This window comes from Cynocephalus volans, chromosome 4 (assembly GCF_027409185.1).
Source record: "Cynocephalus volans isolate mCynVol1 chromosome 4, mCynVol1.pri, whole genome shotgun sequence".
NCBI classification, from domain to species: Eukaryota; Metazoa; Chordata; class Mammalia; order Dermoptera; family Cynocephalidae; genus Cynocephalus; species Cynocephalus volans.
In genome coordinates, this window is record NC_084463.1 from 148,834,417 (window position 1) to 148,859,652 (window position 25,236).

Sequence of the window (25,236 nt, forward strand, 5' to 3'; positions counted from 1 at the left end):
ATTTTCACCACCATAATTTTGACCACTCCCATGACTGTATGGCTTTTGGTCTGCATACGGGAATCCAATCAGATTATCCACATCTAGAACAAGTGTATTTACTTAATACATTTGGAGATATTTTTTGAGACAAATTTAGCATCAGAAATACATATGATTTAATTAACTTGGTAATAATTGTAGCGCCTCATCAAAAATTTAATCAAGAATTTGACCAATAGTCATTAATTTTCTTCCTTCCTGGAAATCCTTTCACTTTTGAGCTACTGAAACCATCTTGAGACTTCAGGACACAGCTGTGGGAAAACCTCCTCTAAGATGTTTCCAGTGATTTCCCTGTGAGCAGAAAATTATCTCCACTCCTTTTTAAGGGCTTTCCTTACATCATTTCTTGTACTATTATATATGATTGCTTCAATGAAGTTTTGCATGTGCTTCTTTTAGCTCCTTTCTGGAATAAGAATATCGGAATTCTATGTTTACTCAGGATATTATTTTCTACTGTAAAAAACCCAATGCCTAGTACAATGTACATTTAATGTTTTTAAATTGAACATAATCTCATCTCAAAATGCAATAATATAGACATCTGTTCATTTGAGTAATATTTTGTTTGCAGGGCACATTTATATGGCTAATTTCTAGGGCTTTGTGTTATGTATGGTAGACTGAAAAATATGCTGTTCACTTAAAAATCCTCACCACTTCTACTTAACATAGTACTGGAGATACTAGCCAGAGCAATCAGGCAAGAGAAAGAAATAAAGAGAATCCAGATTGGAAAGGATGAAATCCAACTGTCCCTATTTGCAGATGACATGATACTATATATAGAAAAACCTAAAGATTCTATCACAAAACTCCTAGAGGTGGTTAATAATTTCAGTAATTTTGCAGTATAAAAAATAAAAGACGCAATTTCAGTTGCACTTGTATACTCAAATAATGAAATAAAAGAAAGAGTAAGAAAGAAAGTAAGCCGATTTACAATATCCATGAAAAAAATAAAATGTCTAGGGAACAATTTAACCAAGGAGGTGAAAGATCTCTACAATGAGAACTACAAACAACTTCTGAAAGAAATTAAAGAGGACACAAAAAGATGGAAAGACATTTGAAGCTCTAGGATTGGAAGAATTAACATTGTGAAAATTTCTATACTACACAAAGTGATCTACAGATTCAATTAAATCCCCATCAAAATGCCAGTGACATTCTTCACAGAAGTGGAAAAAAACAATCTTACCTTTCATATGGAACAACAAAAGACCCTGAATAGCCAAAGAAATCCTGAGGGAAAAAAAAAAAAAGAAAGCCGGGGGTATAACACTACCTGACTTCAAATTGGACTACAAACTATAGTAACCAAAACAGCACACCACTGGCATAAGAGCAGACACTCAGACAAGTGGAGCAGAATTGAGAACCCAGAAATCACCCCTCAGGCTTACAGCCATCTGATATTGGACAAAGGCAACAAAGATCTGCATTGGGGAAAAGACTGCCCCTTCAATAAGTGGTGCTGGGAAAACTAGATATCCATCCATAATCAGAAGAATGAAACTAGATATGCACCTCTCACCATATACAAAAATCAACACAAAATGGATTAAAGACAAGTATAAGACATGAAACTGTAAAATTACTAAGGGAAAATATAGGTGAGACACTTCAGGAACTAGATCTTGGAACAGGCTTTATAAATTTGAGCCCAAAAGCCCAAGCAGCAAAAGAAAAATAAACAAATGGGACTATACCAAACTAAAAAGCTTCTATACTGCAAAGGAAACAGTCAACAGAGTGCAATGACAACCTACAGAGGGGGAGAAAATTTTTGTTAGCTATGCATCTGGCAAGGGATTAATATCCATAATATATAAGGAACTCAAGCAATTATACAGTAAAAAAAACCAAATAATCCAATTAAAAAACGGGCAAATGAGCTGAATAGACATTTTTTCACAGGAAGACATACAAATGGCCAACAGGTATGTGAAAAAATGCTCAGCATCACTAGTCATCAGTGAAATGCAAATTAAAACCTCATTGAGATATCACCTCACCCAAGTTTGACTGGCTATTATCAAAAAGCTGGTGAATAACAAATGCTGGTGACGGTGTGGAGAGAAGGGAATGCTCCTACACTGTTGGCGGAACTGTAACTTAGCACAACCACTATGGAAAACAGTATGGAGGTTTCTCAAACAACTACAGATTGATCTTCTACACTATCCAGCAATCCCACTACTGGGTTTATACACAAAGGATTGGAAATCATCATGTTGAAGGGATACCTGCACTCCCAAGTTCATCGCATCTCTGTTTACAATAGACAAGATATGGAACCAACCTCAATGTCCATAGATGGATGATTGGATAAGAAAACTGTGGTATATATACACCATAGAATACTACTCTGCCATAAAAAAGAATGAAATTCTCTCATTTGAAACAACATGGATGAACCTGGAGAAACTTCCATTGAGTGAAAAAAGCAAAGCAAAAAGGGATAAATACCACATGTACTCACCCATAAGTGGGAGCTAAGGGAGAAAGAAGGAAGGAAAGAAAGACCACCATGGTGGGTTGGACTTGCAGAGGGAGAGAACAAACCTGGGCACAACATGGAGTGGGGGAAAGGGGGAGGAGGAGGGAGGTTGTTGATTGTTAGGTGGGGAAGATGGGGCACAATCACAATTTGTGGTAATGGGCATGCTGCCAGTATGGATCTGGCCTTCACATCTCGGACAGGAGCAGGTGACAATCAGCCTTATATTTCAGGAATACTCATAACCAATAAAAAAGGAGGGAGGGGAAAGTCTGAGACCCATTTTAAATAATTCAGTGCATCAGCTCCATATGTAGAGTAGAAGAGATTGTACCCTGTACAGCACCACACTGCCATGAAAGATACTGGGTCTGTGACTACCACAAATTTATTATCTTATGAACATGTCGTGGTCTTTATATGAATCCTTTGTTCCACAGGGAGGCAAGGAGAACCTTAACATTTTTCACACCCTCCTGACACTGATGCACGTTATTATGGACATCTATGTGTATGACTCTGTGTCCATTTTTTTTTTAAGAGGAGTGCTAACAGCATTCATTGGGTTCTCAAAAGAATCAGACACAGAAATGAGTTACAATAGCCTGGAGGCAAAACAGAACCAGTAGTATAGCACATCTCCTAATAACTACTGTACTTATTTCAACTGTTCAAGATTAGCTGACTTTGAATGGCTACATTGGTTTCAACAATAGTAAACAGACAAAGTGTCAGTGTTGGGTGTGATGGTGAAGAGAAGAAAGAAAAGCAATCAAGAAACGATCAAGGCAGATGAAGATGGAAAACAGAGTGATAGGCAGCTCCTTCTATGATTCTGTGTTGGATTGCATGGTTCACAGAAGCATTGCTTTCCTCAAGGACTCTCTCTCTCATACTAACCAACCCTCCCTAAATCAGTGACAAGAGACTTCTGTCTTTGAGAGAATCTCCTTACTCACTTTATTTCAATGAAGAATTTACCATTCTCTGTGGAAAGGAAAACAGTTTCTCTGAAGCCCTTTTATGCCCCAAAGCCCACATTAAAGAGGGATGTAATCTGCACACCTTCACCTCCTCACCGGAGTAACTGAATCCCGTGATTCCTGCTCTCTGCTCAGGAGATGCTCTGGATGACAACCTGCATTGAGAAACAAAACTTTGTCATAAAATTTAATACCAATTATCTATGTTTTCTGTATCTGGTTATCCCAAATGTGATATAAATAATATTTAATTCTTCCTCTTCCTAAATCTTACTAGACAGCAGGAGCATTGAGAAGTGATAGGGGTAGATAAGATGACACATGGAAGACGGTTGGGCAGGGACAAATACTGAGGAAAAGAGAAGATTTTACCCAAAATATTTTCAGCAACATATATGATATATTATCTGTCAACTTCAATATTTAGTGTTTAACCTCCTCATTTTCATACTTGCTCTGAATATTCTTTCTTTCTTTCTTTCTTTATTACAAATATTCATGAGATACAAAGCCAATTGTCACCCTTCATGCCCATGACGGGAGGGCCAAATTCATACTGGGGGCATACCTATTACCAGAAATTACTTTTGTACCCCATGCCCCCCACCCAATTATCCACTAACCTCCCTCCCCCTTCCCAATTCCCCCCAACTCCACTATGTAGCACTAGGAATGTTCCCTTCCTCTGTAAGATCGATGCACTACCATGGTCTCTCTTTCCTTCCTTTCTTTCTTACATCCCACAAGTGAGTGAGCACATGTGGTATTTATCCCTTTGTGCTTTGCTTATTTCATTCAAAATAAGTTTTCCCAGGTTCATCCATTTTGCTGAAAATGGGAGTATTTCATTCTTTCTTATGGCAGAGTAGTATTCCATCGTGTATATATACCAAAGTTTCCTTATCCAATCATCCATCGATAGACATTTAGGTTGGTTCCATATCTTGGCTGTTGTAAACAGAGCTGTGATAAACATGGGAGTGCAGGTATCCCTTCGAGATGATGATTTCCATTGCTCTTGGTACACACACAGAAGAGGGATTGCTGGATCTTATGGAAGATCACTCTGTAGTTGTTTGAGAAACCTCCATACCATTTTCCATAGGGGTGGTGCTGATTTATAGTCCAACCAACAGTGTAGGAGCATTCACTTTTCTCCACACCCTCAGCAGCATTTGTTATTCACCATCTTTTTATTATAGCCACTCTAACTGGGGTAAGGTGATATCTCAATGTAGTTTTAATTTGCATTTCCCAGATGACTACTCATGCTGAGCATATTCTCATGTATCTGTTGGCCATTTGTATGTCTTCCTTTGAAAAATGACTATTCAGCTCCTTTGCCCATTTTTTAATTGAGTTATTATTATTATTTTTTTTACTGTATAATTGCTTAGTTCATGCATATTCTGGATATTTAACTATTGTTGATGCATAGTTAGCAAAAATTTTCTCCCACTACGTAGGTTGTCATTTCACTCTGTTGATTGTCCTTTGCTGTGGAGAAGCTTTTTAGTTTCATATAGTCCCTTTTTTTGTTTTTTTTTTTTTTGTTTTTTTTTTGATTTTTGGGGTTTTTTTTGGGGGGGGGACGTTGCCCCTTGTGCTTTTGGGATCATGTTCATAAAGCCTGTACCCAGACCTAGTCCCTGAAGTGTTTCACCTATATTTTCCCTTAGTAATTTTACAGTTTCTGATCATATACTTAAGTCTTTAATCCATTTTGAGTTGATTTTAGTGTATGGTGAGAGATGCATGTCTAGTTTTATTATTCTGCATATGGACATCAAGTTTTCCAAGCACCACTTGTTGAAGGGGCAATTTCCCCAATGTAGATTTTTGTTGCCTTTGTCCAATATCAGATGGCTATAAGCCTGAGGGGTGATTTCTGGGTTTTCAATTCTGCTCCATTTGTCTGAATGTCTATTTTTATACCAGTACCATGCTGTTTTGGTCATAATAGCTTTGTAGTATACTTTGAAGTAAGACAGTGTTATTCCTCCAGCTTTTCTTTTCTTTCTTTCTTTCTTTTTTTTTTTTGCTCGGGATTGCTTTGGCTATTCAGGGTCTCTTGTTTTTCCATATGAAAGGGAAGATTTTTTTTTCCATTTCTGTGAAAAATGTCATTGGTATTTTGATGGGGATTGCATTGAATCTGTAGATTGCTTTGGGTAGTATAGACATTTTCACAATGTTAATTCTTAAAATCTAAGAGCATGGAATATCTTTCCATCTTTTTGTGTCTTCTTTAATTTCTATCAGAAGTGGTTTGTAGTTCTCATTGTAGAGGTCTTTCACCTCCTTCGTTAAATTGATCCCTAGGTATCTTATTTTTTTCATGACAATTGTAAACAGGCTTACTTTCTTTATTTCTCTTCCTGTTAATTCATTATTTAAGTATATGAATGCTACTGATCTGGTGGCATTTATTCTGTATCCTGCAACATTACTGAAGTTATTAACCAGCTCTAGGAGTTTTTTTGATTGAGTCTTTAGGTTTTTATATATACATATTTTCATGTCATCTCCAAATAGAGAGTTTCACTTTATCTTTTCCAATCTGGATTCCCTTTATTTCTTTCTCTTACCTGATTGCTCTGGCTACTACCTCAAGTATTATTTGAAATAGAAGTGGTGAGAGTGGTCATCCTTGTCTTGTTCCTGTTCTTAAGTGAAAGGCCTTCGGTTTTTTCCCATTCTGAATGATACTGACAGTGGGCTTGTCATAAATGGCCTTTATTGTGTTGAGATATTTTCCTTCAACACCTAATTTGTTGAGAGTCTTTACCATGAAGGGATGTTTAATTTCATCAAATGTATTTTCAGCATCTATTGAGATAATTATGTGGTCTTTGTCCTTGAGTTTGTTGATGTGATGTATCACATTTATTGACTTTCATATGTTGAATGATCCTTGCAACCCAGGGATGAATCCCACTTGATCGTAGTGTATAATTTTTTTAATATGTTGCCCTTTTCTGATTGCCAATATTTTGTTGAAGATTTTACCATCTAGGTTCATCAAGGATATTGGCCTATACTTTTCTTTTTTTCTTGTGTCTTTATCTGGTTTTAGTATCAGAGTTATGTTGGCTTCATAGAATGAGTTTGGGAGAGTAGTGGCTGTGTCAATTTTTTTGAATAGATTGAGGAGAATTGGTGTTAACTCCTTTGTAAAGTTCGATAGAATTCAACTGTAAAACCACCCAGACCCGAACTTTTCTTTATTGCAAGATTGCTAATTACCATTTCAATCTCCTTGCTTGTTATTTGTTTGTTCAAGTGTTCTATCTCTTCTTAGTTTAGTCTTGGTAGTTTGCATATGACTTATCCATATCCTCCAGATTTTCATATTTGTTGTCATACAGTTGTTTGCAATACTCCCTGATGATTCATTGTATTTCTGTGGTATCAGTTATAATGTCTGCCTTGTCACTTCTGATTTTTGTTATTTGGGTCTTCTCTCTCTTTTTTTTAACCTAGCTAATGGTTTATCTATTTTATTTATCTTCTTGTAAAACCAACTTTTTGTTTTGTTGATCTTTTCTATTGTTTTTTGGAGTCTCTATTTCATTTAGTTCTGCTCTGATCTTAATTATTTCTTTCCACCTAATATATTTAGGTTTGGATTGTGGTTGGTTTTCAAGTTCTTTGAGGCACAGTGTTAGGTCATTCATTTGAAATCTTTCCATTCTTTTGATATAAGCATTTATTGCAATAAATTTGCCTCTTATTACTGCTTCTGCAGTATCCCACAGGTTTTGGTATGATGTATCTTTATTTTCATAAGTTTCTAGAAATTTTTGATTTTCTGTTTAATTTCTTCTTGGACCCATAGGTCATTCAGTGCCTATTATTTAGTTTCCATGTATTTGTACAGCTTCCAGCATTTTGCTTTTTGTTTATTTCCAATTTTAGTCCATTGTGGTCTGTAAAGATACTTGGAATGATTTCAATTTTTTAAAATTTTCTGAGACTAGATTTGTGACCTAATATGTGTCTATCCTGGAGAATGTACCATGAGCTGATGAGATGAAAGTGTATTCTTTAGTTGTTGGGTGAAATGTTATGTATATATCTGCCAAGTCCAGTTGATCTAGGATGTAGAGTAAATCCTGTGTCTCTTTGTTGACTTGTTGCCTGGAAGATCTGTCCCAAACTGACAGAAGGGTGTTCAGAGCACCAACTATGTATGTCTTAGGTCCTACTTCTTTCTTTAGTTCAAACATGTTTGCTTTATATATCTGGGTGCTCCAGTAATGAGTGCAGAAACGTTTATGATTATTATGTCTTCTAGCTGGATAGATCCCTTTATCATTATATAGGAGACTTTTTTGTCTTTTTTTTATGTTTTTTGGTTTAAAGTCTATTTTGTTTGATATAAGAATAGCTACTCCTGCTCGTTTTTGGTTTCCATTTGCCTGGTATATCTTTTTCCATCCCTTCACTTTTAGTCTGTGTGTGTGTCTCTACAGGTGAGGTGGGTCTCTTGAAGACTGCATACAGTTGGGTCTAGTTTTTTAATCCAATCAGTCAGTCTCTGTCTTTTGAATGTTGATTTTAGTCCATTCTCATTTAGAGTACTTATTGACAAGTGTGGCTTAATCCCTGTCACTTAATTGCTTCTTGTTAGATAGTGCAAATATCTTTTGATCACTATTTCCCCTTTTATTTCTCTTCCTCAATGTTAGTTGGGAATTTAAGGTGGTATGATTTAGCTTCTTTCTCTTTCTTGCTGATATTTTTGTTTTAAAAGTGTGTTTTTCTCTCTCTTGTGTATTTTGATGGTGGTCACCATTATTCAGATTCCAGATGAGTGACTCCCTTCAGAATTTCTTGCAAGGATGTTTGTGTGGTGGTGAAATCCCACAACTTTTGTTTGTCTGTGAAATACTCTATTTCTCCCTCATTGCTGAAGGAGAGCACTGCTGGGTAAAGAAATTTGGGCTGGCAATTTTTTTTCTTTTAGGATTTTTTTTTTATTTTGTCAATATATATTGTGGCTGATTATTGCTCCCCATCACCAAAACCTCCCTCCCTTCTCCCTCTCCTATCCCCCCCCAACAGTGTCCTTTCTGTTTGTTTGTTGTATCAACTTCAAGTAATTGTGGTTGTTATATCTTCTCCCCCCCCCCCGGTTTCTTTGTGTGTGTGTGTGTGTGTGTGTGTGTGTGTGTGTGTGTGTGTGAATTTATATATTAATTTTTAGCTCCCACCAATAAGTGAGAACATGTGGTATTTCTCTTTCTGTGCCTGACTTGTTTCACTTAATATAATTCTCTCAAGGTCCATCCATGTTGTTGCAAATGGCAGTATTTCATTCGTTTTTATAGCTGAGTAGTATTCCATTGTGTAGATGTACCACATTTTCCATATCCACTCATCAATAGCCAAGAGTTGGAACCAGCCCAAATGCCCATCATCTTTTAGGATTTTTAATATATCATTCCCCTTTCTTCTGGCCTGTAGGGTTTCAGGGGATAAGTCTGCTGTTAGTTTGGTGGGGGTTCCCCTGTAAGTTACTAGATCCCTGACCAGATCATTATAGCCTTGCGAAAATATTTTTTGATGGACCAAGCAGGAGTCATATTCCTATCCTTGAGAGATAACTCTCCCCAAACCTTATATGCTGAATATGGACAAGTTGGAGTTTCTCAGAGGAAATTCAGCGTTCAGTTATTCAAGAAGCAATGGAATTGCTGGATCCTATGGCAATTTTATATGTAGTTGTTTGAGAAACCCCCATGTTATTCTCCATAACAGCTGCTCTAATATATAGTTCCACCAACAGTGTAGGATGTTTCCCTTTCCCTGCATCTATGCCAGCATTTGTTATTCTCTGTCTTTTTGATAATGGCCAATCTAACTGGGAAGAGATGATATATAAATGAGCTTTTGATTTGCTTTTGCCTGATGTTTAGTGATGTTCAGCATTTTTTTTTTTCATGTGTCTGTTGGCCATTTGTCTATCTCACTTTGAGGAATGCCTATTCAACTCCTTTGCCAATTTTTAATGAGGTTACTTGTTTTTTTACCATTGTTTGTGTTCCTTGCATATTATGGATATAAATCCCTTGTTGGATGCATAGTTTACAAATATTTTCTCCCATTCTGTACGTTGTCTTTTCACTCTGTTAATTGTTTATTTTGCTGTGCAGAAGCTTTTTAGTTTAATAGAGCGCCATTTGTGTATTTTTCCTTTTGTTGCCTGTACTTTTGGGGTCTTATTCATACAGCCTTTGCCCAGTCCTCCTTCCTGAAGAATTTCCCCTATGTTTTCTTTTAGGAGTTTTATAGTTTCAGGATATATATTTAATTCTTTAATCCATTTTGAGTTGATTTTGGTCTATGGTGAGAGGTATGGGTCTAGTTTCATTCTTCCACATATGGATGTCCAGTTTTTCCAGTACCACTCATTGAAGAGGCAGTCTTTTCTCAAATGTATGTTCTTAGTGCCTTTGTCAAAGATCAGTTGGCTGTAGGTATATGGGTTGATTTCTGGGTTCTTTATCCTACTCCATTGGTCTGTATGTCTGTTTTTATGCCAACACCATGCTATTTAGTTGATATTGTTTTGCAATATAATTTGAAGTCAGGTAGTGTTATGCCTCCAGCTTTATTTTTCTTGCTCAGCATTGCTTTGGGTATTCAGGGTCTTTTCTTTTTCCATATAAATATTAGGATTGGACTTTTCTATTTCTATGAAGAATGTCATTGGTTTTTCATGGAGATTACAATGAATCTTTAGATTGCTTTTGATAGTATGAGCATTTACACAGTGTTAACTATTCAATTCCATGAACATGGAATGTCTTTCCATCCTTTTCTGTCCTTTTTAATTTCTTTCAGCAGTGATTTGTAGTTCTCATTGTAGAGATCTCTCACCTCTTTGGTTAAATTTATTCCTAGTTTTTTTTGGGGGGGTGGGGGTGTTGTTTACTATTGTAAACAGGCTTGCTTTCTTGTTTTCTTTTCTGCTAGTTCATTGTTGGAATATAAAAACTCTAATGATTTTGTATATTGATTTTTTATCCTGAAACTTTACTGAAATGCTTTATCATATCTTAGGGTTTTTTTGTAGCATCTTTAGGCTTTTCTTTACATAGGATCATGTCATCTATATAGGACAGCTTGACTTCATCTTTTCCAATCTGGATGACCTTTCTTTCTACCTCTTGCCTGATTGACTGGCTAGGATTTCCAATACTATGCTAAATTGGAGTGGTGAGATTGGGCATCCTTGTCTCGTTCTTTTGTTAAGGGAAAAGCTGATATATGTGGCACTTATCATACTGAGATACTTTCCTTCTATACCTAATTGCTGAAAGTTTTTACCCTGAAGGAATCTTGAATTTTGTCAAATGCTTTTTCTGCATCGATTGATCCAATCATATAGCTTCTGTCTTTGATTTTGTTGCTGTGGTGTATCACATTTACTGACTTGCATAGGTTGAACAATCCTTGCATCCCAAAATTAGTAAATGGAAATAAATAATTAAGTTCAGAGCAGAACTAAATGAAATAGAGACCCCAAAACTAAACATAAAAATAAACACAAATAAAACCCCAATGAAACAGAAAGTTGTTTTTTTGAGAAAATAAACAAAATAGACAATTAGCTAAGCTAACTAAAAAAGAAGACCCAAATAACAATCAGAAATTAAAAAGGAAATATTACTACTAATACCATAGAAACACAAAGAATCATTAGAGACTATTATGAACAAGTATATGCCAAAAAATCTGAAAACCTGAAGGAAATGGATAAATTTCTGGAAAGATACAAACTACCAAAATTGAGCCAAGAAGAAATAAAAAACCTGAACAGACCAATAACAATGAGACTGAAGCAGTAATCAGAAAAGCCCAGGACTAGAGGGCTTTACTGCTGAATTCTATGAAAACTTTAAAGAGAAATTAATACCAATTCTCTTCAAACTATTCCAAAAAATTGAAACACAAGCCATTCTCCCAAACTCATTCTATGAGGCCAGCATCACCCTGATACCAAAACCAGACAAAGATACATCAAAAAAAAAAAAAAAAAAAAAAAAGAATTCTATAAGCCAAAATCTCTGAAGAACATAGATGCAAAGTTTCTAATTAAAATATTAGCAAACAATACAGCAACATGTCAAAAAAAATTATTCACCAAGATAAAGTATTATTCATCTTCAGATTCTTTCTGAATGACACTAAGACTTCTAATTTAAAAAACAGCAGATAGCAGGGAGCTCAAGATTAGGGACACAACAAACACTACTCTAGTAATCTCTTTCATGGATGCAACTTACTTGCAAAATCAACAGCAGTGGGAGACATCAAATGGGACATGGAAAATGTTATATTGTCCTCATAATGGAGTGTGATATTACTCAAGATGTAGTGTAGAACATTCTATCAATAAGAAGGATTAATTCAGCCTTGGTGTACTTTCACTGCACAATATGAGGGTGCTTTGAAAAGTTTATCAAAAAAAAGGGAATTGAAATATAATTGGATAGTTTCATGAACAGTTTGAAGTACGTTCATATCTAAACACTTCTGCAAATTCATCCTGCCGCCTCATAAAGATGTTAATTGTGAGTCCTAAAATTTGTCTGAGTAGACAGTGGACCCTGATTGCTTATGCCTGAGAGAAATCCACTTGCTTCTTGAATAACTGAACCCTGATTTTCCTCTGAGAAACCCCAACTTGTCCATATTCATTATAAAGGTTTAGGGAGTGATATCTCCCAAGGATATGAATATGGCTTCTACTTGTTCCATCAGAAAACATTTTCCCAAAGCTATAATGATCTGGTCAGGGATCTAGTACAAACAAGATGCAAAGTCAATATTATTGTTTGGAATATTGAGAAAAGTCATTTTTATTACTATCGAGTTCCTGAGAGGACAGAACCAGAACTTCTGCTTACAATCCTATCATGAATGGAGAGGGTCTGATCAAAAATAAAACCAGAGAAAAGGAAGCAGAGCCAATATAGAAGCGGAAAAATGCACTTCCAATAACGAAATAGCAGATGTAGATTTCTCACATTTTAAAACAATTTTACCATTTTTATTATATTGTATTATATTTATTTAATTTTTTCTGGATTTATTTATATAGGATAGTGAATACTTGTAACCTTCTTATTCATCACTAGAACCAGAATATTACCCATAATTGAATCTATTTTAAACCCTATTCCTTTCCTGCCCTCTACCTCACCTTAAACATTAACAATATCTTTTTTTTTAAAATTTTATTTTGTTGATATACATTGTGGCTGATTATTGCTCCCCATCACCAAAACCTCCCTCCCTTCTCCCTCCCCCCTCCCCCCCAACAATGTTCTTTCTGTTTGCTTGTTGTATCAACTTCAAGTAATTGTGGTTGTTTTATCTTCTCCTCCCCCCCGGTTTGTGTGTGTGTGTGTGTGTGAATTTATATATTAATTTTTAGCTCCCACCAATAAGTGAGAACATGTGGTATTTCTCTTTCTGTGCCTGACTTGTTTCACTTAATATATTTCTCTCAAGGTCCATCCATGTTGTAGCAAATGGCAGTATTTCATTCGTTTTTATAGCTGAGTAGTATTCCATTGTGTAGATGTACCACGTTTTCCGTATCCACTCATCTGATGATGGGCATTTGGGCTGGTTCCAACTCTTGGCTATTGTAAAGAGTGCTGCGATGAACATTGGGGAACAGGTATACCTTCGACTTGATGATTTCCATTCCTCTGGGTATATACCCAACAGTGGGATAGCTGGGTCGTATGGTAGATCTATCTGCAATTGTTTGAGGAACCTCCATACCATTTTCCATAGAGGCTGCACCATTTTGCAGTCCCACCAACAATGTATGAGAGTTCCTTTTTCTCCGCAGCCTCACCAGCATTTATCGTTCATAGTCTTTTGGATTTTAGCCATCCTAACTGGGGTTAGATGGTATCTTAATGTGGTTTTGATTTGCATTTCCCGGATGCTGAGTGATGTTGAGCATTTTTTCATATGTCTGTTGGCCATTTGTATATCTTCCTTAGAGAAATGCCTACTTAGCTCTTTTGCCCATTTTTTAATTGGGTTGCTTGTTTTCTTCTTGTAAAGTTGTTACAATATCTTATTTTTAATGTATAATTACCTTGTTTCTGAAAAATAAAATACCTTTATCACATGTGTATTTTTAGTTTTACCTGGTTTTTATTTTTAAAAATTTAGCACATTTTATGCAGACTTATAGGAATTTATTTTTTCATTTAGCAATAATTTATTAAGTTTTATATCAGTAATTGAATGTAGTTGTAGATTCATTTTCACTGCTATACCATATACAATTGTGTGATCATTTCAAAACATGGTAGGTCATTATCCTATCAATTAATATTTGGTTACTGTGAACAGTGCAACTATGAACATTTTTAACGTCTCCTAAAAATGCAATTGATAGGTTGCAGGATGTGCCAATATTTAACTTTATCGGATAATAATGTACAGAAATATACTGTGCAAAATCTAACTATGTGAATAAAAGGAAAAGGCTAGAATATTTGTAAACCGACCTAATAACTTCCATACTATTAGGAGAGGATTAATTTGAAGAATGTTATAATTTTTTTCTTGTTATTTTAATTAAACACATGTATAAATTTGTAATCCACAAAACAATCTGGACTTATATTTTTTAACATCCATTTAAAATTTTCAATTTTTAGTCACTAGATCTGTGTCATATTTGGAAAAAAATTCTCAATTTTTTATACTAAAATAAACAGAAGGTCTGTGAAGGTGTTACTTTGAGGCATATAGACCTCCCCTTATTTATTAAGTATTATTAAAATATGTTATCTAGAAATTCAGATGTGAGGTAAAGGATTATGCTTTTATTGAATAGATGTTTTAATATAAAAATATTTCCTTCTACACCTACATAAATTAAAAATGACTTGCAAAGGTTAGCAGAGGCACAATACAGGAAAATCTTAGAATATTTTATGATGTCTTAGAATATTTTTAAAATCTTAGAATATTCTCGTGGCCCATTGGAATGGCCATGCAGACACTGTCAGAAAACATTGTTGAATATCTCTGTGAAAAAGACTCCCAGAAGGTTACCCATTTAGAAGCAAGTTTAACTTTATGGAAGCAAGCTCCACCATGTTTCCTAGAATACCATCTGGGCTGATATTATCATAATTCCTGTTTGGAAATTGATAAGGAGATATACCATTTTTACTTTCTTACTTATTTGTTATACATCTTAATAAATAGATGAACAACCAGAACTTTCAGTCTTAAATGGGGCTTATGCTTTCCGATGACACACTCTGCCTTCAGACACCTTTGCCTAATCAAAGATAGGTTTACCTTCACTTTAGTTCAAAATTTTAAAACACATTATGATTAATTGGCTTATGTATAGATACTTACACTCATTTTCCAAGTGTTCCTCTAGGATGTAATATTTGGGGATCATGAGTTATACTGAAGCAAAAATAGCCTTTAGATCAGACCTACTCAAACGTTCCTTGGAACTCAAGACCCTGCCTCTGGCTAATGAAGTGTGGATGGAAAAAGTGCATTGCCTGAAGTATATGGCAAATCGTGATCAACATCTCTTTCCAATACGGGCTCTTGATCTCCAAGGCTGACGCAATGCTTTAATTATTCAGAAAGTTTGGCGCCAAAACCACTTCTACACTTCAGGTGCTGTTATTTACCAATTCTCCAGTGTTCACTTCTTCTAGCAGCCAGTGATTTCTTGGCAAGTAGCTTCACAGCTGGATCCTACTACTGAGCTTCTGAAAATAGTTCCTAGCTGAAGGCCTCAATATCCCCAATATAGTAAAAAATTCTCTGAAGTCATTACATCAGCCACCTTGCATGGTGTTTCTATCTCCATTGCCCTTACAAGTCAAGAACTGTCACTAAGACCTCTTTTCTTTCTCCCCATCCATGAGTTTATGCCAACGCTGTGTTTGCACCTTGAGAGAGCTATTTTCCCCTTCTTGTCCCTCATAATGGTCTCAGCTCCATCCTCACTCAAGACTTATGTGTCCTTTGGAAGTTCCAATTGTTTATGTACATTGCACCTAACGGTACACTTTTAAAGTGCACACAATTTTTTTTCTCAAATTTGAGTACTTGTTAAAGACTTTTAAATAAGAATGCTCAGAAGTTCGGCTTCAGCCTTGGTATTCAGGCAAAATCATTTATTAGCTTAGCTTTGTCAGCTGAAAAGTGGAAGAGTTAAATAACTTCATCTTCATTTCTGGCATCTCTGCCCCTCAGTGATATGAGTGCATGGGTTACCATCATGTCCAGTCTGCACAATGACACTATAACAAATTACTCATGAAAATCAGATTCATTATCAATATATAAATATTCACTCTCAGATATTGGTCAACATTCCAGATGAAACTTGAACAGCATATCTCCCTATTCATCTTAATATATTTTTTTTTACTTTGGTTTTCTTGTGTATATCAAACATGAACCAGATTGGCATTCTTATAATATGAATAGTAATAATACTAATCTTTTAATGTGAACAAAGACATGACAACCACAGCTGAAACTAGCACTAAATCACTTCAGGAACAAGTATGTACAACTTTTATCTTTCTTCACTTTTTTTTAACATAACACCCCATTGCTAAAGCATGGAATCTTATTTTATCTTCTTGTTTCAACTAGTATATAAAATCATATGAAAGTTACCATAGTTCTGTAATAGCTCAATGTATGCATGTATACACATGCACACACAAGCAGTCCCTTAAAGTACGTAAAATTTATATTTTAATAATATATTTATTTATTGTCTGGCCTGAATGTTTATACAGAATGATAGCCACTAGATGGTGAGAGGTAGTGGCTTAGTTTCTTTCTTCCGCATATGGATCTCCAGTTTTTCCAGCACCATTTATTGAAAGGACTGTCTTTCCCCAATGTATGTTCTTAACTCCTTTATCAAAAATCAGTTGGCTGTAGGTACATGGATTTATTTCTGAATTCTTTACTAAATTTGTTTATCATGTCTAGGAATTTTTTTTTTGGTAGAGTCTTTAGGTTTCCCTATGTATAAAATCATGTTTTCTGCAAACAGGGACAGTTTGACATCTTCCTTTACAATTTTGTTGCTCTTTATTTCTTTCTCTTTCCTAAATGCTCTGGTTAGGATTTCCAGTAAAGTAGAAGTAGTGAGAGTGGGCATCCTTGTTTCTTTCCAGTTCTTAGGTAGAAAGCTTTCATCATTTCCCAGTTCAGAAGGGTGTTTACTGTGGGCTTGTCATATAGAGCCTTTATGGTATTAAGATACTTTCCTCTTATACCTAATTTGTTGAGAGTCTTTATCATGAAGGGATGTTGAATTTTATCAACTGCCTTTTCTGCATCTATTGAGATGATCATATGTTTTTTTTTTTCTTTCATTCTTTTGATGTGATGTGTCACACTTATTGATTTGCATAGGTTGAACCATCCTTGCATCCCTGGGATAGATCCCACTTGGTCTTAGAGTATAATCTTTTTGATTTGATGTTGGATTTGGTTTGCTAGTATTTCATTGAGTATTTTTCCATCCGTGTTCATTAGGGATATTGGCCTGTAGTTTACTTTGTTTGTTGTGTCCTTGCCTGGTTTTATTTTTTTATTATGAATATTCATGAGATACAAAGCCAATTGTCATCCTCGTGCCCATGATGTGAGGGCCAGATTCATACTGGCAGCATACCCATTATGAGAAATTACCTTTGTACCCCATGTCCCCCACCCAATTATCCCCCAATCCCCCTCCACCTCCCCTTACCCCCCCTCCACTTTGTAGCCCTAGGAATTTTTCCTCCCTCTGTAAGACCAATGCACTACTGTGGTCTTTCTTTCCTTCCTTCCTTTCCCTCTTAGCTCCCACATATGAGTGAGCACATATGGTATTTATCCCTCTGTGCTTTGCTTATTTCACTCAACATAAGTTTCTCCAGGTTCATCTGTGTTGTTGCAAATGGGAGTATTTCATTCTTTTTTATGGCAGAGTAGTATTCCATTGTGTATATATACCACAGTTTCAATATCCAATCATCTGTTGATGGACATTTAGATGGGTTTCATGTCTTGGCTATTGTAAACAGATCTGTGATGAACTGGTCTAGTTTTAGTATCAGGGTAATGCTGGCCTCATAATATGATTTTAGATTTAGTTTTTTCAACTATAATCTACTTTTGCTATGTCTGCAAGTGACTCAACAATCTATGCTTCAGAGGATTGTGGTGGCAGTGGCACAGTTTGGTTGGGGGAGGTATCTCCCAGTTGGTTCACAGGCTGGGAGTGTGCATGTGCACTGTGTGAGTCAGTAGTCTCAGGAGCTGGCTCACTGCAGATGCAGTTGCTGGATTGATTCTCAGGCTGGGGATGTGGGCATATGGTGGCAGGGTCATTGTGCTGCTTCTGTGACCAGGGTTGAGCCCATCAGGAGCATGTCAGCTGAATTGTTTCTTACTCATATGTCTGTGCATGTGATGGCTCAAAGACTTAGTAAAGGATCTTCCAGGGGCTTGGCAGCCAAGCTTCTTCTCTCAGCTATTGTGTCTGGATGTGCTTTGGCTCAGCTAGCTGAGTTCAAGTCTGCTGGTGCCCCTTCTGCTGTGCCACTACTTGGGACCCTATGCAACATCATGCTTCTCTCTATGGTTCAGGAGCTGGACTGCCAAGAGCAGAGCTGTTTGTTGAGCTACTTCTCAGGAAGCAGGTGAGGCAACTAGGCAGACCCACAGTAAGGGGACCTTTCTGGCCAGCTTCTCAGATTTGGTAAGGCCGTTAGGCAGGCCTTCAGTGAGGGGGCTGTCCAGCTGTTTCTGGGTGGTGGGTGGGGCAGCTAGATAGGCCTGAAGTGAATTGGTCCATCCAGCCACTTCTGGGCAGCAGTCAGAGCTGCTAGGCAGTCCTGTAGTGAGAAGGCCAATGAAGCCACTTCTGGGACTGTCAGCAATGCTGCTAGGTGGGAATATTAAGGATAGATCTGCCTGGCCACCTCTCAGGAAGGGGCAGTTGAAAGTCATTTCCACCAACCTGACTGGTGTATTTGTTAAGATTGAGACCAATGAGCTTTTTTTCTGGGCTGGGAGCTCAGGTGCACAAACTCTGTCAGCTGGCAGGGGTGAGGAGTAGGAGGAGAAATGGGGGATGGTCTGCCTGAGGAGGTTCAGCCTGTCTGATCTCTGCCTGGGGATGTGGGGTTGGGTCAGCTCAACAGGACTACAGTTGACTTCCTGGATGCAGAACTAAAGTTACAGCTGCCCTGAGCCCAAGTTTCAAGTCACCAGGATCAGGACACTGTAGCTTCCCTGTGAATGTGCTGGGACAAGAGCATACCCTAAAGGCTGGGGAAGTACCTTGGCTACTGGTCTTAGGGCAAGGTGTGCTCCTTAATAGCTCTGGTTTCAAGAGAGCACTGTCCTGCACCAGCTTGGGTCATGAGGATGGTGGATAAGGAGTGCATAATTTGTGCTAGTGTTCTAGAGCTGCGTGGTGTGTATATTCTAGGGTTCTCCCCATGCTTGGTTCTGGGCTTGTCCTGCCAAAGCATCTGCCAGCCTCTGTGGTGAGGATGGGGGCTGGTATGGGCCCTCTGCTACCTTTTCACCAGAAGGGAAAATTCCTCCTCTGTCAGTCTAGATGTCAGAGACTTTGCAGCTAAGACCATGTGTCTGTCTCTCCTCTCTGTGCCATCATCCTGGGATTTTTTGCTCCACAGGAATCTCACCAGTCTCCTGCTACACTCCCAAGCTTTCTCAATAATGCCACCATCAATGTTTAGCTGTCTGTTAGTTGTTCTGATCCATTCTCTGTGGGAGAATGTGTCCTGGGCACCTAGTTCACCACCTTGCTCCACCTCCTTCCTCATCAGCTATTATTATTGTTATTATTATTATCACTATTATTACTATTATTAAACAAGTCCTGACGTCTCTTAGGTGGATGATTATCCATCCACTTAGTTGGCTGTTTATCCTTCTCTCCCACAGAAACACCATGATATATTTTTACCTTTGTCAGAGTCCTACAGAAAAGGCACTTAATTGCACATTGGTCTTGCTTTCATTACTATAATTATATTCACCTTGTCCCTAATACTTATTACCTCCAGCCACCTGCTATTCTAGAATCTCATATTCATTCCCATTGGTACCAGGCAGCATAGTTATGCTAAAGCATCATCATTTATAACCCCTACCTGGCTTCTCAAAATTGTTTGTACATTTAGATTGTACATGTAGATCGTATTAAGAAAAGGAGTGCCTTCTGGGCCCTCCCAGAAAACACAGTCAGCTCATGGATTCTCTGGCCTTACAGTAACATCCTCACTACCCTGAGCAGTCTAATTCCTTCCTCAATCCTATACCAAGGAACTTCCTGCATCTTCATTGTATTTACTGTACACTATGTGGAAGGCAGAATAATGAGCCCGAAGATGCCCATGATCTGATCCCCTGAACATGTGAATATAACAGTTTACATGAAAAGGGGGAATTAAGGTTACAGATTAGCTGACCTTAAAATAGGGAGATTATCCTGGAATATCCAGGTGAGCACAATGTAAACAAAAGGGTACTTAAAAGTGGAAGAAGGAGCCAGGAAATAGTCAGAGAGAAATGTTGACATGAAAGAACAGCCAAAAAGAAGCAACATCTCACTTTGAAAACAGAGTTCAAAAGCCACAAGCCATGAAATGTGGGCAGCTTCTAGAAACTGGAAAGTGCCAAAGAAATAGATTCTCCCCTACAACTTCCAGAAAGAACACAGCCCTGCTAACACCTTAATTTTAGCACATGAGATATGTGTAAGACTTCCAACCTATAAAACTATAAGATAATTAATCTGTATGGTTTAAAGCCACTGAGTTGGTGTTGGCTTGTTACAGAAACAATAGAAAACTAATACAGCTACGATCTCCTATATGCTTTAAAGAGCCAGCTCCAGATCTTCTTAGAATATTTGTGTTAAGTTTCCTAGGACTGCCATTCCAAAGTACCATAGACTAGGTGGCTTAAACAACAGAAATTTATTGCCTCAGATTTCTGGAGACTAAAAGTTTGAGATCAAGGTGTCAGCAGGGTTGGTTCCTCCTGAGAGCTGTGAGGAGAATCTATTTCGCTCCTCTCTCCTAGCTCCTGGCAGTGACTGGCAATCTCTGGCATTTTGTGATTATAGATGTAACACCCCAATCTCAGCCCTCATCTTCATGACATTCTGCATGTGTGTGTCTTCACTATGTCTAAATTATCCTTCACATAAGGACTCCAGTCATATTAGATTAGGGCCCACGCTAATGAATTTCAATTTGTTACCTCTGCAGAGACCTTACCTCTAAATAAGTTCACATTCTGAGGTACTGGGGATCAGGATTCCAACATATCCTTTTATTGGGTGACACATTTCAATCATAACAACATCAAATATCAAGTCATCGGTGAGTGCCTGATGTCAAAAAAATCTTCAATCTCTAGACTTATATTCTGCCACCCTGTGTTAACAACTTCAAGATCCACTCCTGGTTTACACCTGTGCATATTAGCCAAGTTCTGCTGTATCATCAAGTGTGTCATTTCCTCCTAGAGCCAGATTGGACTCTCCCACTTGGACTTTCATGAGACTTTTGCCTTAGCTGTTTGGAAGCTATAAAGGGCATGAGAGGAAGCTCATGAAGAAGACAAATATTATTTCATGGTGAGTTCTTCCAATGAGGTTGTAGCATGATGTTAAGCAAGGCACAACTGATCCTCTTTCAAGGGAAAGGGAGATAGATGTGACAACCCAGACAATGCCAGATAATTTATGGAGTCACTGTTCTCACTCTTTCTCCATACATATGTCCCTATTTTAGTTCTCAGATTCCCACTATTTTCCTATCAAAATACCGGCTCCAACTAAAAACCTGACGAGGTTGCACATTCAGTGTCTGCATTTTCATCATAAAATCCTGCCCCTAGTTTAGAGCACAATCTCTGTCTGCACGAGACGTGCTGACAGTCTCCACGGCGGCTCTATACCAAATTCATATTCAGACAAAATATTAGACACAGTGTATTTGGGGAGGCACCTAGAGTCAGTATAAATTCCTTTTCATACTTTTGTTGTCTTGAGGGAAAAGACGACACTAGGTAAAACTCTGCCAGTTGGAATAGGCTACTGTGCAAACCTTGCAATAGCAGAACCAAACTGTAGCTGCTGCGCAAATGTGAACTCCTTGACATTGACTTCACCTTGTAATTGACAAGAATCTGAACAATGTGATGTTTACTGGTCACTACAGCTTACTGCGGATATAGAGCTTTCTATTCCCACATGAAGAAATAGATGAACAATTTTTCAAGCTAAAGAAAATCTAATGCTCCTGATATAATAAAATTGATCTGAATTTAACAATCTTAATAGAATTTAGTAATTTATAAATAGAAATGGAAGTCCCAAATAAATAAAATTACTCATCTTTAATTTTCTATATGGAAGAAATACAAATAAGGAAAAAATTAAAATGAGAAAAATTATTAATATTCATGTGACTAGAGACTGTGGTGTTGATGGATAGTGACAAAAGATGACATCCATCTGCATTGCAGAAATACATTTTCCATCTCAACATCTCCATATTTTCTGCTCAAGTTTCTCTTCTCTGTATTATAGTGAAAACTCACTAAAATATTCATATCTGTGATGTAACTCTTTCAAAGCCTAAAAATGTCTCTCTGGGTTATTACATATTTTGTTGAATCTTATCATATGTTAAAATTTTTTGCCGTCAATTGATTGCACATTTTCTTTCAACTCCATATAAATATTTCTACCTTAATTTATCTGTCCATGCAATAATCATAATATCCCTATATTATAAACAACAGTATAATTGTTAAATTTAAAGAGAAACCTTAATAACCCCATAAACTTAGATGGGATCTAAATAGGAGCAACAGTAGATTTTACAAAAAAATAGTAATTATTATTATATTAATTCAATGCCAACAGTGAGAGCCTTCCTAAGATAAAGACTTTTTCAGAAAGGTGAAAATTACTATGCATTCCATCACTGTTCTGGAAGGATCTAAATAAACAGATGGTAAAATTTCAGCACATAACCCAACAAATTGGAAAAGAGCTTACCTAGATTATACAAAGGTACTTCAAAAAGTTCATGGAAAATTTTCTGCAATGTTTTAATTCTATTTATCCACAAAGATTGGAAGTATTTTCATTATTACTATCCCTTACAACATGAAGCTTCTACAATTATTTGAATCTGGTACTTTCTGCTGAGTCAGGAAGATGAACGAAATTGATTATAAGACATCATGAGACAACAGTGTCTAATAAAGGAAACCATATGGAAGAGGAAACACCCGTCAGGCTGTAGATATAAGCTATGGGTATACATACGGGAAACTATAAGCAGAGAACTCCAAAATCAACATGGATAAGGGCAGAAAAAACAATAGACCAAAACCATAAGTGACACTAAGCAGGCAAGAGAGGCAGAGACACAGCAGTGAGCAGCATATAAGGCAATGGGTTTACACACCTGTTTGAATCTTGTGCCATCTCTTCCTATACACGAAAATGACTCAACATTAACCACTGTATGTGTTCACATTATCACTTTTCCTGAAGAAACTCACCCTTATTCTGCAAGATTTAATTACATTCAATTAACAGTAGAAAGAATATATTAGTGTTGACAGCTTCTAGGTCAGTCAAAGTATGAAGAAGGATTTTAAACCTGCATTCATCTTTCATCATCTGAGATCAATTTCTTGCTCCATAACTTCCTCATGGCATTTTTCACTTCTGCATTCCTCAGTGTATAAATCAGAGGGTTGAGCAAAGGTGTCCCAATTGTATAAAACACAGCTATCATCTTATCCATGGGAAAGGTGGTTGCAGGACGTGTGTATATAAATATGCATGGACCAAAGAACAAGATGACCACGTTGATGTGGGAGATGCAGGTGGACAGGGCTTTCCTCCTCCCTTCAGCACTGTGGTTCCTCAGGGAATGCAAGATAACAACATAGGAGAACATCAGCATGACAAAATTCACTGTGCAAATGGCACCACCATTGGACACCAGGAGTAGGTTTATCACATAAGTGTCTGAACAGGCAAGTCTCAACAAGGGCTGCAAGTCACAGAAATAGTGATCAATTACATTGGGGCCACAGAAAGGCAAACTCAAGGCAAGAAAAATCTGAGCTAAAGAATGCACACAGGAGCCCACCCAGGCCATGGCCACCAACATACTACAGACCTGGCGGCTCATGATGGTCATGTAGTGCAGGGGCTTACAGATGGCCACATAGTGGTCAACAGCCATGAGTATAAGGATGAAGATTTCCAGGCAGCCAAAGAAATGGGATGAAAAGAGTTGGATCATGCATTCTGTGAAAGAAATAGTGGTCTTTCTCAAAAGGGCATCCACAATCATTCTAGGGGCTGTGGAAGTACAGAAGCAGGTTTCAGATAAGGATAAGTAGAAAAGGAAGAAGTACATGGGACTCTGAAGTGCCTGACTGGTCTTGATGGTTACAATAATCAGCAAGTTGCCAAACAACGTCCCCAAGTAGAAAAGCAAGAAAGTGGCAAACACTATTTTCTTCCAAACCAGATCCTGTGTCAACCCAAGCAGAATAAACTTAGTCACATTATTATTCAGGTGCATGATTTCATGAATGAGAAGCAACGAGTGTGAAATGTTTTGTCTGCAAAAAATAAAAATAAAAATAAATTATGGTGTTCTATTTGAAGTTATGAAATATGTTAAGAAAAAATAAACATTTCTCTTCGGAGGCAATCTGTTTGTGGTCTTAATGAGTCACTTGAATACTTGTTCCTCAATTTAAATGACCACTTTATGGGGATATTTTGAGTCTCAGATAGGCTTATGAATGTGATTCTTTCCTACAACATTCTTACAATACAAGCCCTTGTTAGTTTTGGCATATTCTGATTAATTTTGCCAATGCAGTGAATGTAAAGTTAGGAGGTATGGATCAATTGTATTATATCTTTATTTTTCATTTAGTAAATATAAAACATATTTTATATTTTTTATATTTAGTAAATACTCATGTTTTACATTGTATATCACTAAACATTTAGGGTATGTTCAACTGCCTTTGGAGTTTCATAATATAAATGTAAAGTCAAACACAACTGCCATCCCATAGAGAAAGTCTTATTTATACATTTTGTATGCTTTAAATATTCATTATACATATTTATAAAAATATATATATTATTTACAGGTACATAATATGCTGCACTTCTGCTGATCTCAATGCACATTATCATGGATGTCTAGGTGTATGACTCTATGTCTATTTTTTTTAGAGGAGTGTTAACACCTTTCATCAGGTTCCTAAAAGAATAAGACACAAAAATGAGTTGCAATGGACTAGAGACAAAACTAGTAATATAGCACATCTTCTAATAACGACTGCACTTACCTCAACTCTTCAAGATTAGCCAACTTTAGAATGGCCACATTAGTCAAAACAATAGTAAATAGACAAAGTGTTAGCATTGGAGGTAACATCGAAGAGCTGAAAAAAAAGCAATCAAGAAAAGATCAAGGACAAATGAGGGTCAAACACAGAATGCTAAGTGACTCCTATGCTCCTGTGCTGAATTGCAGAGGATGCAGAAGCATTGCTTTCCTCTCTTAAACT

The 25,236-nt window shown here is 37.0% G+C and overlaps 1 protein-coding gene across 1 annotated transcript; it reads right to left on the bottom strand.

The window, feature by feature from the left end:
* Positions 1 to 23,294: 23,294 nt before the first annotated feature.
* On the bottom strand, positions 23,295 to 24,227 carry LOC134376885 (olfactory receptor 4C16-like). The gene has a single exon (XM_063095459.1). It carries the CDS (start codon positions 24,225 to 24,227, stop codon positions 23,295 to 23,297), a length of 933 nt encoding a protein of 310 aa, XP_062951529.1.
* Positions 24,228 to 25,236: the final 1,009 nt, after the last annotated feature.

Coding starts and splice junctions, on each gene's coding strand:
- LOC134376885 (XM_063095459.1), bottom strand. CDS start 24,227: ATGCACCTGAATAATAATGTGACTAAGTTTATTCTGCTTGGGTTGACA.